This window comes from Caloenas nicobarica, chromosome Z, assembly GCF_036013445.1.
Source record: "Caloenas nicobarica isolate bCalNic1 chromosome Z, bCalNic1.hap1, whole genome shotgun sequence".
In the NCBI taxonomy this organism is placed as follows: Eukaryota; Metazoa; Chordata; class Aves; order Columbiformes; family Columbidae; genus Caloenas; species Caloenas nicobarica.
Window position 1 is genome coordinate 43820632 of NC_088284.1, and position 19088 is coordinate 43839719.

At 41.6% G+C, this 19088-nt stretch overlaps 1 protein-coding gene across 3 annotated transcripts in view; it reads right to left on the minus strand.

The window, feature by feature from the left end:
- Positions 1-2291: 2291 nt before the first annotated feature.
- IDUA (alpha-L-iduronidase) overlaps positions 2292-19088 on the minus strand; it is a 46658-nt gene continuing 29861 nt past the window's right edge. For 2 of the 3 annotated variants that reach the window (XM_065656091.1, XM_065656092.1), the window contains 12 exons: positions 15366-15448; positions 14651-14758; positions 13893-13988; positions 13128-13330; positions 12528-12707; positions 11110-11326; positions 10298-10513; positions 9560-9681; positions 8158-8283; positions 7493-7569; positions 6631-6731; positions 2292-4503 (listed from right to left, as the gene is read on the minus strand). In XM_065656091.1, the coding sequence (XP_065512163.1) occupies positions 4403-4503; positions 6631-6731; positions 7493-7569; positions 8158-8283; positions 9560-9681; positions 10298-10513; positions 11110-11326; positions 12528-12707; positions 13128-13330; positions 13893-13988; positions 14651-14758; positions 15366-15448 (1630 nt within the window). In that variant the 3' untranslated portion in view covers positions 2292-4402. The remainder of the gene's footprint in view (positions 4504-6630; positions 6732-7492; positions 7570-8157; positions 8284-9559; positions 9682-10297; positions 10514-11109; positions 11327-12527; positions 12708-13127; positions 13331-13892; positions 13989-14650; positions 14759-15365; positions 15449-19088) is intronic. The other variant, XM_065656093.1, reaches the window with a different exon arrangement.

The window sequence follows — 19088 nt, forward strand, 5'->3', positions numbered from 1 at the left end:
TATTTAAATTCTGAAGCTAAGAAATCCTCTTGAACAACAACTCTGAGATCAAGCTGATAGTGTGATCCTTGCTGCCTGGTAATATCTTATGGTTATTTCTGGTACATCTAAATACTCAAAAGTCTGCACAGAGTATTTCTGAATCACAAATGCAATAAAGCAGGTGTTCCTTTCAACAACACTGGGACATTGCTTTAAATGAGCAGTTATTTGCGTTTCTAATTAAATAAGCAGTAATTTACTCACCACTGCCTTCATAATCCAGCCTCCAGTATCTGAAAGGTATAGAACTGAAAGATCTAGAACCGACAGGTTTTATGGCCAAGAATTTTACAGATAGAGGGAACCAAAAGAATATTATCTAGACAACCCCATGTAGAAAAAGGGTAATCTGAGTCAATATTTTTGACATAAGTTTCCCACTGCTCTTGGTAAAATCACACTCTGAACATTTCCTGTGAAAAAAACTACCAGTCCAGAACACCTTCAGCACCATGCTGAACCCTGTGGTTTGTCAGCACAAGTCATGATTACCAAGCATAGAGGCAAGGCCATGCTAAACAGACCCCGCTCCTGAGGCTTTCAAAAGGTATGTGGCACAAGGTTGATACTGAGCAAAGACCTTCAGAGCACTACCCTACAAAACAGCTTCTGAAAGATTCTTGCCCAATCTTATCTACAGTATCCAACGATAATCTACTGCATCTGTTGGAAGGAGAATAAAAACCAGTGACTAAAGACTTCTCCAAGGCCAGACGCATTACCCCAGGGATGCAGGGAAGTCTCTCAGGCTTGTATTTCCCCAGATTTCCAGGCAGGACTCCTAAGGCTCTCAGCCAGCAACAAATAAAGGTGTTCCTTGGTGTTCTGGTCTAAGAAAAGCTACCCTGACAGGGAACAAGATGGTGAACTACCACCTAAAGCTAAGAACAGAAACAGAAGAGCAGCAGCAGGCAATGCAAACAAAAAACTACATAGATAGAGACTATTGAGTGTTGAAAAAAATATCAACCTCTTGTGCTGGACCAAGTGCAAGGTCAGTGCATTGACTGAATGTTCACCACCTGCCTCCCTCTCCCAAAAGGAAGTATTGAGGTGGAGATCTGTGAACTTAGGACTTGTATCACAAGTGATTACATAACACTAACCCTTAGCTGAAGGAGCCTGACCTTTGGCCAGGATATTCAGACCAATACTACCAGTCCTACAGACGTGGGATTTTTAATGTCTACAGTTATAATAACTACACGACCAGAGCAGATGGGAGTTCTAGCAAGAATTATCTATATGCAGGACCAAGTACATCCTTATTGTGCTTGGTATGTTGTGTCCAGATGAGTTAGACAGTGAAATCCCTTCTCAGCCACACAATGTTCTACCTCCAGGTTTGTAGGAGGATAGTGGTGATTCTGGGAGAATACACCGTGGAGTTATAGATGCCCCAGGAATCTGCCTTGTTTTTGGAGGAACTGGGGGAATACGTTCCCATCAGGACAACATGGAGGCCCTCGTCATATGATCTGGTGAGTTAATAAACAGATGGTAGGTAGCTCATATCCATTTCTCTCCAGCGACTGCAGGAAATGTGAAAGACAAGGTATGGTAGGGCAGGCAGCTACGAGCATATTCTCATTTACACTTCTGTTGTTATTCCATTGAGTTCAACATAAAACATTTTGGGTACATGCAGAGGCAGACACACTTCTGTCTGCTGCTTGGGCTGGCTGATGAGAACAAACCTTATGTTACAGGTCTTAAGTGTGTGTGTAGGTCCTAGGACATAATTACTGTCCTGCACAAACTTTCCACTAACAAAAGAAAAGAAAAAGCTGCTTACAAATGAAAAGGACTGTTGTTTTGTCCTCAGAAGGTCCTTTAGTGCTGGCAGAAAGGCCGCTGTGCAACAGCAGGAGGAACCCTGCAATGATATTGTCCTTTACACATCAGTGAACCTACTCGCAGTAAGGACACTACAAGTCCTCAGATCTGATGCTATGATACCATGTTGAGTTAGACCAGTTTTCCCTGGGCTGTGGTAACTGAGGCAATCTATACATTTAAGTTCCTACTTCAGCCTTTAAATTTCTTATGGTCACAATCCCTTCATGCTTTATTTTTATGTAATGTTGGAACTTGCACCAATCAAGCTACCTTTTATACCTTGAGCACAGGCTTTCCTTTCCAAGATTAAATTGTTGACACAAGAGTTTTGAGCAATTTCCAGAACACAATGATCAGATCTTGTTTTTACATAGTTCATGTTAAAGATTAAAAACTGGTTTTATTGGGTGGCACAAAGGATGGTAACAAATGAAGTATATATACAATTAGACAATATAAAACACTCATTTGAAAGGTTTTTCCCTAGCTTTCATTTCAACAAGCAGTCGCAAAATTGTTACATAGCCTCAGAAGCTTTTGCTTGAAGAGTAGGCAATCAATCTCATCTTGCCATTGCCATTGGATTTTCCTATTTGGATTTATGGCCAGCAAGAGACACACCTGAGTGCTTTGCAGCCTTGCTTTGGTTCTGATGCTGCAGAACTACCAAGCACTTGTTACGTCCCACTAAGTGCTCTGCACATCTGGCACTTAAGAAAACTGAAACTGTGAGGGAGGCCTCATCACTGCCTGGTAACGGAGGAGATGGTAGAGTTTTTGAAACCGTATCAGAGTCAGTGACAGAGGGATATAGAAAACTGAAGTTTCAAGTATTAACTAGCACTTTTATGTAGACATTAAATTATAAAAAAGTTCTGCACAAGTCTTTATGGGCAAGGAATTAGCAGACTGAGATGTGACAAGCGGTCCTTATTCAAACTTCATTGAGGCAAGAAAATTTCATCTGAGTTCTGCAAAAAGACTAATCTTTTAAGGCTAACTTTCAGCATAAGCACATGAAAAAGTAACCAGGAGGTAAGAAGATACAAGCCTCATGTCATATATACTGACTTCTTCTATACTTTTCTTTTCTGTAAAAGCAAGGTCATTTGAGGTAGTTCAGCTCGCTCCCACTGTGCAAACTTGGAGGTTTTTTGTCCGAGGCCTGGATGTTTCATCAAATATGCAGTCTTTGTTGTTATGTTGGTGAGGTGGCTGAGGTCAACAAGGAGAGCAGTAGGGGATTTGTTAGTGCAACAAAGTTGCTCCTCTCATGGAAAACACTCTGGCTGTTTTCAATGGCATTATCATTCCCATTTCAAACTGTGCCAGTTGTGAAAAGGAGCAAGTAAAAAGCCACACCTTGAATTTCAGGGAACTTTGCTGTTACATAAAGTGCTTGGCAGCTACAAGGCTATCACACACTTGTGCACACGCTTTGCAAAACCCAGCAGCTCAAACTCTTCTGGGTTAATTTCCTAAGTGATTGTCAGGAGCATTCCTGTTGCATTCAAGAGTGTGCTCTCCTCTAATATGAAGACACAAAAGGCTCTAACTAGCACTTCAGCTTTCTCCTGGCCACCCAAAGCCAAGGCTCAGGTCACTTATAGACTGAGAGTGGAGGCATGCTGGGGGGAGACATTAGCTGCAAGGGTTGTAGAAGGCTAGCCTAGGTGACCGCAATGAGAGAAAGAGGGCTTTCAGGTTTAGGGCCTCTACCACAAAGAGGCAGCAACTGGTGGCTACAGTCCTACCAGGTGATTTGGGCACAAGCAGAAATCAGAAAATGCAGGGAAGCCTGGAGGCTAGAGGTTCCTGTGCCTTCTTCCCCTCCAAGAATGAGCTGCTAACCCTTCCTCTGCCTGCATGAACGAAATAGCTCTGACATCCAAATAACAGCCACAACTGCAGTGACAGCTGGCTGGAAACCCTTGTGTGAGAGAGTGAAGAACCTCATACATCTGAAGACAAGGCAAATGCTCTGAAACAACCCACAGGGGCATGTGTGACTAACTGGCAGAGAAGCAGGGATCCTTCACTTCATACTCTGGATGTGTCTGGTTGCTGTGCACTTTTCCATCAAACCATTATGTCAGGACAGCCTGGCAGTTCACTCTCAGGTCTTCCTTGTGCCTTTGCTGCCATCTTCACTTACACAGTGAAGTGATGGTCCTGTTTCTGCTGCTGTTTGTGACCTGTATAAATCTTTGGTTGTCCTGACCATTAGCTCAGTGTAAAAGGAGGAATAATTATTTATTCCCATAATTCCTAGTTACCAAGCTGAATCCCAGTCCTATAGCTGCCTTTTAGAACTGTACGAGTTGGGCTGTCAGTTTTGGCTGTTTAATAATGCTCTTTTCAGCTCTGAAGAGTTAACAGGAGCAGTTGCTTCTAACTCGCATTCCTAACTTGTTTCATCAGGTCCTTCTGATGCTCCCTCCTCAGCTTGGGAGGAGTTTGTTTTTCTGTGGAGTTATCTTTTGTAGAGAGCATACACCAAGCCAGGCATCACTCTTCAGAGTCACTTGAAAGCTTCAACATACTCCACAGGAAGAGAGGACAGGCCTGCCTTGCCCCAGTAGTTAACAGCACGCACTCTGTAAAAGCCAGAGACCGAGCCTCCTGCAAATGAAAAGGTTAGAAATGGTAACTGTGAAAGGCTGACACCTGTGGTGCTTGGAGAATGTGGAGCAGGCACTACTCCTATAAAATGTGGGTTTGTGGAATGGGCTGGGGAAATGGTGAAATCAGTTCTGCACTCTATGTAAGTGTGTCTGTGTCTGCCTCACTAAAAATTATTATAAATTCCTCATGACCAAGTACTGGCTCTTTTGTTTTGTTGCCCTAGGACCTCCTCTCTCTTCATTAGGATTGGCAAGTACAGCTATAGGACTGCTTTCTCAGCAGTCCCTTTGGAAGAAGGCTACGACATCTTCTGCAACCCCCTACTAGCAATTTCCTTTTTTCTGACTTACTTTTCTGATGGAATTTTGCCTCTGGAACAGGTTATGTGGGGACAGGATAAACAAAGAAGCAGAACATAGAAGCATGCAGGCTGACTGAAAACCCTCTGCTCAACTCCAGAAGCAGCACCACATGCTCCAACGGTATGTGAGTTGATGTTCTGTGACTTGATGTTCTGTGACTCTGCTGGTTTTCATCCTTGATCCAGTTCGAAGAACACAGCCTTCACTAGCAGAGTCTTCAACCTCACAAGCAATGTAAGTGTTTTTTCTCATCTATTTACTTGATTTTTATGTGTGCTTTAGTATTTAATTTCTTTTTTTCTAAAGGAAAAAGAATGCTAGAAATGAGTGAGAAGGAAGCACCTGACAATAAAGGCTGCTGAGATATGAGACTTTTCAAGCAGTCTATTATTTTTTTTGTTTTTGAAACAAACAATTAAATCTGGTACATTCCCCAGATCTGCACCATTAGATGATAACGAATTCCAATTTCAGAGATTTGCCTTAGTCATGACTTACAGTCTTTGCTTACCTAGGTAGCATTTACATTGCAGTAATAGCTCTAAACTTCATTAGGCACTCACTGCTGATGCTAAGCCTTTCTCAGGCTAAGATAAGCTTGTGTTTTTGGCAAAAGCCTCTCTCAACTGATCTTTATTACTATCACTTTGAGGCAAGGTCTGTCTGTGTTTCACACAGCTCTGACCAGTGCTCATTAGTCATACTTGTTGGACAGTCACATTGTAGATTAGACCACATTTGGCTTTTTTAGCCCCTAAAACAACAAAAAAATACCCAAAGGAAATATCACTACCTTCTTTCAGCATTTTTCATCTGGGTATGTTCCTATTGCATCTAGGCTGTACTTGATGAGAAATGACAACAGGCTCTGGGAGAAGCTTAGCCCATCAAAAAAGATTAAACTCGCTGCCTTCTAATGTGAAACATCTAAAACTTAAGGCAGCTAGTCAGGGCCAAAGAGAAATCTCTAGGAAAGAGCAAAGAGAGGGGTCTTTCCCTGGCTAGGTGTTCCAGATAGTGAGGACGAACTGTTCTACGGAGGACCTCTTCTGTTCTTACAAGGGAGCACCTCAGTAGCTTAACATTGCCAAGCCACAAAAGGGTATAGGAACAGGGACATATGACCATGATGAGAGCAGAACTGTGACCTTCCCCTAGAACAGCTTCAAACACAATAAATGCAAAACAACCAGTCCCTCCATGAAAGGTGGCCATATCCATAGGCAGTCTAACACCTCAAGACTCCGTGGTACAAAACAAGTGTTACCAAGGCAGTTTGGTCCTACTGTCCTGCCACAAGAACATTGTACAAATGCAGGCAAAAGCATGGCCAACACCTGTGGGACCGAGCCCAAACCTCAGACTTGCCTTGCCTTGAGTCTACTACCAAGAGCATAACACCAACCTCCACCCATGTGGAGCAATTTTTGGTCTCATTTTTGCATGCTTCTAGATTCACTACAAATAGAGACAAAAGTGCTGCTTTGCCTCCCAGGGAGCTTGGCAGCCCCACAGCTGGGTGACTTTGGTTTCTATGACAAGGAATTTAGTCATGGCAATATTCCTAATAATGACCTCATGACTTGAAAATAAGGCTTTCACTGAGAACATCATCCTAAAGGAAGAGATGCGCTCTTACTTGTGATGGGAGTGCATGTGATGAGGAAGCTATTTACCTTCAGTAGTTACTAAATGATGTTTCACACACTCATGAGTGGCACTATTAACATGACATTAAATAATATGCATATTCTTGCCTTACCTGGACTGTAGACCCAGAGAGTGAATACTGTGTCTTTGGAATTAATCCGCTGGTATGCTTTTCCATCTGGTGAGAACTCCACTTCAAATGTCTTCAAACATCTAGAAAAGAAGACCAGACAGCTCAGTAAATATAACTGATAAAGCAATGAGCAATCAAATCCTAATCTCAGGGCTATTTCAACAAAGGAGGCCAAAATAGGAAATATTCAGTTGACCCATTCCTACTAAATGTGGGATGGCATGAATTGTCAGTATTAGGAAGAACCATGGCTTCAACAACACACAGAACACACAGATGGATTTGCTATACTTGCAGCATCACAAACTGTTAAGCATCTTTTACTCCCAAACCAGGGTTATCAAGGCTGAAGAGTCTAGGGAGACTGGCTTGAAAAGGAGCTAAGTCAGTCCTTCCTGAGGGAGTCTGGAGGCACACTGGATCGCCTCTGACGGTTCACCGGACAGCTTGCTGGAGCAAGGAACTGTACGTTTTCTCTTCCAGCTCACATCCCTTACAGGGATATGCAAGATCCCACCCAGGCACCTGCTGCTAATGTAACTTTTATCATGGATCTTCCTGTCTGCTATGCTGAAGGCAAGTCCTTGAAAAATGCCATTGGATGCTAGTAAGCAACAGGCACATTCCCTTGCTCAGACCATCGGTCAAGGTTGCCCTCCATAGTTGCTGCATGTAGGTCCTATAGTTCATTTTGTCAGACAAATGCACTGTAGCATCTCTCAAGGAGCAAGTAGTCATTAATTTGTGAAATCACTTGCTGGCAACTTGGGGACTGCTGGCAATGTAGGGAGTAATGCGCTGGTTATTTGGTTATATTAATTCTATTTTAAAAGCTACTTACTTTGAATTTACACAGCCATCGTCCCACAACACAATGACCTGTCCCTTTGTGAGAGGGATCAAACGAACACTGGTCACCTGTCCAAAGACACATGTCCATATAAGAAAACTGTACAAACCAATCAGCCAGGTCAGACTTCCGTGTTCATCCTCCTTACTAACTATTTGCTTTCACTTTTTCCATTGAGACCAGGGCAAAACCAAAATTCCTGGGTCTGTGGCTTTGTAGCCTATGTCTCTAAGCTGTCAACCTTGTAGAGGACCTTCAGAGGCTCTAGGCACCGCTATAAACGTGGGTGAGACTGAATGAGCAGATATAGATGTCTGATCTACAACATCCATGATTCCATTTTATTTTTAGCTATCAATTATTAATTGGAGAGCTGTTGTCAAGTCTGGTAGCGCATGATGTGATTTTTAAAAAGATACTGCACTTCCCAGTACAATGGATAAACTTGCATCTATCTCAGTGATGGCTCCTACCACTTGCTGTGGAACGCTTTATCTTGAATTATGCCTTGGAAAGCCTTCTCATCAAAGGAGAAAAGAATTGCTTATTTACTAACAAATAATAGGCCCACATGACAGTCCAGTTCTTCTTAGTGAGACTTAAAGCAGGAAGCAGTTTCTAATTTGCTGAGTCTGATGGTAGAATACAACACATACTTGATCAGGAACAGATCTGGGTCTTGCACAGACGTGGATAAGAAAGACTGATGGAACAGGGAAGTCTTGCTTCAGGGTCAGGATGCCAGTTTCAGGAAATGGGAATGGGCCTGTTGTCACGGGGTCCTGTGCAGCCAAAGAGAAGCGCTGTGAATAATCTGTGCAGCCAAACAGAAGCGCTGTGAATAATCTTTTATTACAGCGCCTGAAGGCCAACTGTTACATCAGTGTAAAGTGACTGTGTATTTACTTTGGGACTGTAAATTACCAATAGACTTTTCTATCTTGGCTGTTTTCCATCTCTTCAGGAATCAGAGCATTTGTCCACTTCACAGACTGGGTTGATCACAAATGCCCTTTAGGTGCAATCTATCACTTTTAGTAACCTCCCATGCATTCCTTTCAGGCTCCTAGTCTTTACAAACCACACTCCTGCCTCTTAGCTACAGATTCCTAGTGAAAGCTATTGCTAGCTACAACAGCCACTCAGCTGGTCTCTGAGGGTGAGGTTTCACATGATGGCCAAGGGTACCTAAGACTTTGCTGCTGCCTCTTTGAAGGAAGATCTGATGGCTCCTATAGTATACCACAGGCCTTAGCAATAGTGGGTTATGGCGACTGGGAAGAGAAGACATAGTACTGCACACTAAAATAAAAATGCAATTACTGTCTGTGGGCCCCAAAGGGTATGAAGGTGTCCTCCTTTATTTTAAGCCATGGATCTGAGTGCATAGATAAAGTATGGGAGAGGGAGCTGAAGTGACAGGCTGCTCACATATTCTCACATCCAGTAAGTAATCTGGGCATGGCTTTTCTCAGTAGGGACTTACTTCTCAGTCCCCTGTGGAGTGCATTCAGAACTGCTGAGGATGAGGGGAAACTGCAGGCCTCCTGGTGAGCCCCTGAGAGATGCCAAGTGTCTTCTGAACTTGCACTGGATAGCTGTTTTGTTACACAGGGAGCTATTTGTTTTCTGTTATTGAGGGGGGTTCATTTCAACTCTCCAGTGCAGCAATTTGGCCCTTCTGTAACATACAAAGGGCCATGTGACTCACTTGGGGAGACAGAACAGAAAGGGTCTCAAGGCTCATTGAAGTTCCGCTAGAAGGTGGAACTTGCTCTGAAGCAACTCCACCTCCTTGGTTAAGGGTACGCCAGTAGCAAAGAAGTTGGTCATCTACATTTAGTCACTTGTATAACATAAAGGCAAAGGTATCAGATGTGTATCAGCTACATTTCTCTGTGTGACTGCAAGTGCATTTTCATACGTATATGAGATGCGCATGACTGTGGGCTAAGGGAATTTTGACTATCTGAGCTGATTTCTTGTCTCTTTAGCTGTAGTTAACCAATTCACAAACACTTTACCCTTACAACACTTCAAGCAAACACATGCTCATACCTCGGCATCCCTTATTTGCTGGAACTCTTCTGGGGAAGGAAAGTCAGGGCTTCCTAGCTTCTTCCACTTTAGGTAGGGACTGGTTTGGTTGTTATCCAGGTAATATGTCACATACAGTAGCTCTTTAGGAACACAAACGAAAGAGAGTAAACTCTTTACTTGGATTTAAAGATTAACAAAAATAAATTTAGCAAAAGGTGTTTAAGTCTACCTTCTCAAAAGTGATTTCAGCACTTCAAAGCCTGGCTTCCACTGGAAATCATGAGACTAGCACTCTTACAAGGCTCTACAATTCATATTTGCCAAGTTTATATTTCAAGCTATTACTTCCATAACCAGAACTGAATCCCTTTTATTTTTTGCACAGGTGCTACACACATTTGTTAGTCAACTGCATCACCTGTGTAATCATGCAGTTATGTTCGCTGTCTTGGAGTCACCCCAGTAAGGGAATTGTTACCTGGCCATATCCAGCCAAAGACACTGAGATTAATTGCTTTCAAAAAAAGTTGTACCTGCAGCTGCCATTAAAGCAGAGTCGAACTGCAGACATTAGGAAAGAACCTTTCCTAGAAGAGCACCATCATCCCTCAGAAAATCTGGGAGTCCCCAAAAGATGAGAGACAGTTAGCAAATGAAACTCACTCTTGCAACAAAAGGCAACTCAGCAGAAGTGTTGCAGCAGCTGTTCTACCTTAAAGATCAATTATGTGAGCTGTCTGCAGGATGTTTGTTTACCTCTAAGTTTGGGAAAGTGGGTAGTGTTCACTATGATCGTGCTGATGTTCGATGAAGTCCTGTTATCCTCACTTGAATACAACAGTACAGTAGCTTGCCAGCTGTCTGAGGGTTGCATCTCACTTGGGGTGTGCACAGATGCCAGGACACCAATTGTGCTGTTTTCAGTGCTTTCACCTTCATCGCTGTTCACTTTTGCAAAAATCTGCTTTTCTCCTTCAAAAAATGTGACAACTCTGTAAGCATTACTGCTAGTCAGTCCTGTATCAGCTTCTGATATAGGAGGGGTCAAAACATAGGGATCGATAGGCTGAGCTATGTTCTAGCTTATTTTATCAGTTATAGCATTCAGTCAGACTTATTCTGCAACAGCAAAGCATGCACATACTACAGCAATTCTTATGCTTAGCAGTTCAGCTAGCAACATCTAAGCATGTAACAGTGAATTAGGATCTTCCTTTAGTTTGCTGCATGGCTCTTCCAGATGTGGGGATTTCATAAAGTCATTTGGAGCCTGATGTGATAGCACAAAAGGAAGTACCAGTCAACAAAAAAGGAGTGGCTGGCATACAGAGGGTATAAACAAAGCAGTAAATTGAATAAAATAGATAACAGCCTGTCAGGAACATCTCCTGAGCCAGTAATTTCTCAGAGGAAATGAAGTTTCACTTTCTTAACACAGCTGATGAACAGAGGGTAGGAGAAATCCTGCTTTTATTAATAGCGAGGTGGCTGGAATAATCTCCCTTAGGCAGGAAGCTTCTTAGGTAGAAGAGGTTATTGATGTGCTCTTTAATCAGTGGTTGATATACCTAGCAGTGCCAGCAAGCCCATGACAGTCAGCACTGGTTTCCGCACCATCTGGACATGAGGTGGCTTTGTATTGTTCATCTGAAAACGTGCTGTCAGAGTCCGCTGTGTGAAGTAATGGGGATAGTAGCTCAAGAATGCATTGTCATTACTCAGCAGCGTGTAGTTGATGGTGTTGTTTGCTTCAGAAATGAGCAGGTTTTGATGCTGGGTGATTACCTGCAAAGTCATAGAGAAGATGGAACTTTGCCCTGCAGAAAATCCAACAAACACATGACACTGTTTGTTTGTTTGTTTGTTTGTTTTTTAATCTTTACAGTGTATTGAAAAGAACCGTCACTCTGCCATTCAGAGAAGTTTGAAGAACTAAACTGTTCCTCACAATTCTTGGATAAACTATTCTTTAGGTGATACATTAATCACTGAAAAATTTGAAGTATCCACATAGTTTTGCCAGTAAAAAGTCTCTGAAACAACTACTACTAGAACTCTGCATAAATTATGAATATATTTCCTTGGTTACTGCACTACAAATGATGCTCCTCTGTCTGGAATATTAAATTAGTAGTCTGGATTTACCATCTGAATTAAATCTAAATGGTTCTCCAATTCTGGAGTTACTTTATACCCATTAGATGAGTGTCTGGGTTTTTGGACTCTGGCTGCTGTATAAGGTAGTGGCTCACAAAACAACAGGCTTGCAGTGGGAACTACAGGGTGTTTCAAAAAGATGGACTCAATTTGAAATCACTGTGCTTTGAAATTGGGTCCACTTTTTTGAAACACCCTGTACTTTTATGCAGGGGGAAGAGCTGAGCTTGCTCTGGGGCCAGGCTACAATTCCTGCAGGGGCAGGAACGCTGAGCATTCTCTTCTCCTTCTGCTTTTCTGATCAACAGCTGTAATTACTATCAGTAATTAATACAACCACGTGTGCAATCCAAAATAAAGAATGGGCTTATGCTGAGAGTTCAATGGACTTCTTAATTATAACCTGATGTCTCCTGATGAGATAAACCTTATGAAGGAACTGGAAAATAATGTCTCACTTAACGGAGGTGACAGCTAGCAGTAGTGAGAAGATACCAGTAGTATTACACGGAGAGAGGATGTGTGGACATAGTCTTATCAGGCGGATCTAACTAGGGGACTGTATATAGTATCTGATACATTCTCCAACAAACGGAAGGCTAGTTCTCAGTTATTTTTTTAAAGAGAAGATGAAGAATACTAATACAAATGAAACAAAGCTACTGAAAACAGACTATTCGAGGAAACTCCAGCTGTATCAATAGGGAGTTATCCTTTTGTTGGATCTATTCTTCTGAGTAGCTGCTTAAAAATTCACTGTAAATCTACATTTGCAACCACCTTAATGCATCAGGAGACCCTACTGTGACAAGACAGTGAACTGAGTTACCTTTACAACCATAGCTGCATAGGTCACATCAGCTCGCCACAGTTGTGGAATGGACCATCCAACCATTGGATCTGCTTCATCATTGTATATGGCAACAGAAGAAAAATTTGGAAACAGCTTCTGAATTTGTTCAACTGCTTCTACTTCTTGTTGCAAGATGTAGAGAGAACTTCCACCTCCCTGCAACGATATTTCCTATCTGCTTAGTGAACATGAGCAAACAGTAGTAAACACACAAACACAACTCAGAGGCATAAACATATTCTGAAAACATGTTCCTGGAGTCCCTGAGGAACTGTGGGCTATTAAAAATAATAGTATTATTATTTTTACCTAATCCATTACAGCACGTGCTGTTTGCATGAGGTCCTCCTAGAAAATAAGATGGAAAAGAGATAGAGGAGTTGTTTCCCCCTGGGAACTGGGCAAAGGCAAATTTGCTCTGAGTTGAAGCCTTGCAACAGACATCTTCAAAGTGTCATTAGAATATTTAACCGTGGCATAGGGTGGACACTCGTCTGGAAATCAACTTTATAAAATAAAATATAACTTGGATTAAACTGATCAAAAAATAGCCTTAAACGGAAATCTTGGACTGACCTTCTTATGGAGAGAGATGTAGTCCAGCCTTACACCAGTCTCCCCTGTGAAGAAGTTGGTTCCATTGTAGCAATGATGCAGAAGACTCCAGCATATAGGTGACTTGGGTAAGGGGTGGAAGGAATCCCCAGGCCCTCCAAATTTTAGTAGAGGACTGGCTGCTCTTAATCCTTCAGAGCAAGCATCATAATAGTTGAGAAACCCTGAAGTCCAAGCAGATGGATATATCAAAGATGATAACTCAAAATAGAACCTTCATCTGAAACTACAGGGAGATGTTATAACTCTATTATTGCACTTATTGGCAGGTCCTCACAAACTGGGGCTACTCTTTCCTTATGCACTGACAACATGAGAAGACATAAAAATCACAGCTGCATTCACAAGTTTCTTCTAAAAGTCTTGAGAGGGCAAGTTCCCAAAGCAAGCATCTGTCAATGAACAGTCTTCCTCTTACTCCACCCTTCACCCCTCTACCTCCAGCAACCTTACTTTATATCCAAATAATGAACTGCATCTTCTTAGTGTAATTCCTGTTCTGTTTTCCCTGTTCTACTATCTCTGTATGGATACTGATGTCCAAGCAGGGAACAAAGTGTAATCAGTAACATGAATTTAGCAAAACAGACTAGGTATACCTTTCACATTCCTTATCTTTCCTAACTACCTTACTTTGCCAGCATCTCTCCTTTCTCACTGTCACTCCTCTACCCATCCCACACATCTTAATTCACTACGCTAGTAAGGGCTCCAAAACATGCTTACCTTTCACTGTCATAGACACATTGTCGAAGTCATGGTGGTCTGGTTCATTCCATGTTTCAAAATTCCATTTAGCAACATGCTCCAACCCATACCTATCTGTAGGAGAGGGCTTATTTATAAGTGAGCTGCATATTCAGTCAATCCTATTAATTAGTCACTGATCCAGACAGTCCTATCAATTAGGGCTGAAGGTGAGGCTCAGCATCCAGAACTACAACAGGGTATAAATATTACCTGTTTTGTAATAATGAGAGAAGTTTGATTTTGGTAGTTTCAAAATGATCTCTCATTTTCAATGAAATGCAGCAATATTTTAAAAAGATGAAAGGTGAGAGGGAGGTGATGTGAATTACAGCCTTGTGGTTAGAGCACTCACCTAGCCTTTATTCAGGTTGAAGCTTCTGTCTCATTAGACATATTTGAAGCTGGCATGTGGGAAGTATGCAGGTTACTATGTCCTAGTGCAAGCTAGTGGTTTAAAACCACAACAACATAACAGAATTAAAAGTCAGTCCTCAGAGGCAGATCAAATGTGCTACCCAAAACATACTACTCATTCAGGACATTGGTCATGGATCAGCAAAAAAAGGAGCTGTCGTCCCATTGTCTGTTCCGGCATGGGTTTTTTTCCTGTTCTGTGCTGAAATCCAGGGTCTTGAAATCGATCACAATACACAAAATTTCTTCAGGTAGTTAGAAGTGATTACAATAGAATAAATAACAGGGCTGTTTTCTTCTTTTATTTTTTTGGAACTTACCTATGTATCTGCTGGCCAGAAGTGTAATTAAGTTTCTCCATCTTATTACCTGTTCTTTATCTTCAAAATCTAAAAAATATCCTGATGGATTCCCCATCAATTCAAATCCTAAAAAAGACAGAAAAGACCAGTCTCCTTTTTTTGGTGTTTTCTCCTTTTGATTAATAAAGAGGTTATTGTATTATCTGAAACAAACTTGTTAATGAAGAAGCATCATTAACTGGGCTTTCTTTCCTCTTTCACATGTCCCTGCCAAGAATATTTCAGATTTGAGATTGCACACACATTGTTACTTGTCAATGACTATAGTAATCAACACTAATACTTAACATCATAAATTCAGGGTTCAGAGGGAACTTTAAGCAGTGGATGTTTGCAGAAATTCAAGGGAAGCTATACCTTGAGTATCCACTTCTCTGGCCATTTTCGGTACACATTAGTGGGTACGAAACTTTCTCCTCTTCAAGTGATCTCATTTCCCAATTCATACATCTCAAACTGTCATTGAGACCAACGTAAAACCTTTTGTGTTAATTGTCCTAATAGCATTTTTCTCACACTGTTTACATTTACATGGACGTGAAGTAAAGGCAAGTAGGAAAAGAATGATTTTTTATCAAAAGCAGCTCTGGCAAAGCTCTCTTAGAATCTTTGATGATATTACAATATGAACAAACACATGTAGCAAGTTGTGGAGGCAGTGAGCTGTGCTTACCTGGAATTAGCTTATTTTCCCACAGGTGATCCATAAGGTTATCCAAGGCAGTAAAATTGTAGTGAAGTTCCCCATTCATCACTCTGGAGAATGCAGGTAATAAAAAGTGCAAAAATAAAAATTATAGCAAAGGTGGCACTTGGTTGCAGATAATGGGTCAAATGGCTGCCTTCTTTTGGCTCTCAAAATTCAAGTGTCACTAGGGTTCTTGGAATTGTGCACAAATTTCCTTCCTCTAAAGTAACAAGTGTTCACCATAAGCAAGTCATGTTTCTTGTCCAATCCATGCCCTTTTCCTATTCCAGAAGCAGCAACAGAAGCAATATAATGAACTTGCTGGATTTTGAGTTTTTAACAGGATATTAAGATTTCTAACTCTTTGCTGAAGTGAAATTTACCTGGACTCTTTCTGGCTAAGCTGTTTTTTCAGTTTCCATTTGATTACCTACTGCTAGGCCAGCTGTTTCCACCTTGTCTCATATGTAGTCCTTCTTACTGTTCTCTTAATTTGCAATATAGAATATAGCTTTCTTAGTAGTGCTTCTTATTGGTTTAGGTCCAGCTGAGAAACAACTTAGTATCTTTCAAAGAATACTGAATTAATGCACACAATGTTTGTAATTTTTACTTCATTGTTAGTATTTGCTTACTATTTCTCTTGTACTCCCAGGATCTCAGGCTGCAATCCTTTTATCTAGCTTTGTTCAAAGACTCAGAAGTAGCCTCATGATGCATCCCTTTATGTTAGCAAATCTTGCAGGAGCAAAGGTAGCAAAATTAGGGCACACACCTGCATGGGAACACTGGAGTTCTTTTACCTAGGGACTGAAAACTGTCTTTTGTCATTTATCTATGACACATTTAAGATATGCTTTAAATTCCTGAAAGGCTTTTCTTGTGTGGTATCCAGTGAAAACAAACATAATGTAATATGTGGGGCAGTGTATGATTTCCCATAACTTCTGAACTTGTGGTTTGATTTAACTGAAATCTGACAGGGCAGGAGAAGTTTTGCCAGTATGAAGTGCCAAAGAGGAATTAATAATGAACTTCCATTGACAATATTCTGGTAGTGTGACTTCCTGCCATCTGGCCCAAGCTACAGCTTTGGTCTGGTGCCCAAATTCTGACCGCAGGATGCCCTGAGCAAAAGGCTTTGTAAGCACCCTTGAGATAAGTCCAGACTTGGTTATACAAGAGGGCTTTTCAGGGTCTTGCCAGTGCCTCTCAAAGCTGGTTTCTCCAGCCTTGCCAGAGCAGTACACCTAATTCCTCTGGTACGGTGCAGCCTGAGCTCTGCCTCTGCTGTCTTATCTAGTCTCTCCTAGGCACCTTGCCTCTGCTTGGATGGAAAGCTGTACAAGTGAAATGCAGATGTGATGTCCTACGTATGACTGACAATCACTTACTGTTCTTGTAACTGATCTGTGCTAGCAAGGCATACTGGGCCCACTGGATAAAAAGTGAAAACAGCAGATTTTTTAAATCAGTGCTGGGCTTTGTGCTGAGATTCACAACTTGTTTCTTTCTGTGCCTTCAGATGCATTTCCGAGCCTCTTAGATTGAGGCTCCTCCCTGTATGCTTTCTTGCTAAGGAAAGGTTTCAGGGAAGAAACTGTAATAGCAATCTCAAAGTTCTCGGAGAATTAAGAAGGGCTGACACAATCACCTAGTGAATAAAGAAGGCAACTGTGCAACCTGAAGAGGACAAAGTGCCATCAGTGTCTCTGACTATGATCTAGAAGAGGAAAACAGGAAAGGCAAAGCAAATGTCATGTAAGCTATACCTCCTGTACCAGCTCCACCTGTGATGTAACCAAGCACACAATCTTAGCCCCAGCATGGTCACACTCTTTTACCAAAGAGCTGAAGCTGGCTTTCCTCTTTTAAAGTATGTCCTACCACCATGACAAAAATTGTCATGTCTGCAGCCACTGATGGGCTTACAGTTCCTGCCAGACTCAAATGGGACAGCTGTGAAAGAAATAAATAGCAGAAAGGTATTTATTTACTTTAGTATCCATAAGAGAATTTCAGAAGTTACTGTTGAACTAATGAATGGTCACTCGGAACTAGTTGGGGTTTTTTTTGCTTAGACAGAGGTTAAAAAAAGTCTGACAGTCCTATTCCAAAGTTCAAAGACACATATTTTGTCGCAAAAGGTAGCTCTGCTGCCTCAGATCTATTAACTATTTCCAGTTATACCATGTGTTCTATTGAAATATTTGCTTACATGCACACTTACAGTCAGTGAGCATAAGAATGATTAACTCTCCTGTCTTGTAAAAACTTAATAATGCCATTTAGATAATAGCAAAGGAACTACTGTCTTCCTGACTCCAGTCTAAGGTCTATACAGTACTATGTGAAAATATGTGGGTAAATAAGGCCTTCTATCTGATGCATGTACACTTAAGATACTAGCACATCTACATTTTTCCTCTTGTATCAATTAAGTAGAACATTTAAAACAGAATGCCATTGCTAGCCATGACTGAAATGACAGTACATGAGATCCTGTGTTATGTGTATAGGTGTAGAGGCACTTCTAACATCCTTTGGTTTATTTGTCACTTTATGAGAATCTTTTCTTGCTTGCAAATGGATTAGCCAGTATGCTCCTATTAAAATTATTACTTGACTGATAGGATTGCCGCTTTCTCAGATCTTGATCTTATCCTTGCTGATACTACTTCTCTGATGTGAAATTGATGCTTTTTTTTATAACCTATACAGGATCACTAGAGTTTGAGTTGCACAGTTGCAAGCCATGCAGTGTCTGGAAGCCATGCTGACTGCTGTGAGGCACAGCAGGAATGTCACAAGCTGGTATTATTTACATGCATTCTGCATAGGGAAGACTGGCTCAACCATCAGGCTGTTTACCTGCAGTGCTATAAATGTAATTGCAGGACACTGAAGACCAGATCAGAACTGTTACAGGCTAATGACATGGTAAACCCCTGACCCAGGAAAAATTCACTTGACATTGTCAAATTTGTTCAAAACAGCTTTGTACATCTGACCTGGGATGTGCTAGTGCAGCAGCATGCACTTACAACTGGGTCCCTGGTATCGAGCTCACAGACTTCTACAGTCTTCTACCTTTTCTTTTGCCTGCTTCTCTTCTGATGTCTCTGCTCTGAAGTCAAGCTTTCTAGACATCACTGTCTTCATTTAGGAACATGCAGAAGGCTATGTCCTTATCATTTCATTCGAGTGCTTGCCAGACTGGGATTGTTCATTGTTTGCTGTTGAGTGTTTCTGATGTGGAGTGGCAATCACGGTCCTGTCTGTGCCTGGCTTTCAAATGTTCCCCAGCTGGGCTTTTTCTTGGAGACTTTCCAGATAAGGCCTTCCTCATCATCAGTCATAACAAGCAACTACACTAAAGCACGTTTACTGGCATCCTGGCACCAGTGCCCTTCTAAGCCCCAGACTCCAGAGACTGCTGCTTGCTGGTGAGGTGCCTTTCCAGTCTTTGTCATGTTCTCAGTTCCAAACCCATTTATATGTGCTGCCTCTTGAGAGAAACAAGCCTGCTGTGAACATGCAGAGCAGTGGTGAGTATGGAGGGGAATCCACTGGCTGTCACAAAATCTTGTTGCTCTCCTCCTTGGAAAGGCTTGCTTTGTGAGCCATCATTTGCAAAGTCAAACGTTACAGGCCCATGTTAACAGCTTTTCACCGCCTCTCTTTACTGGAGTAAGGTTTTTCTAGTAT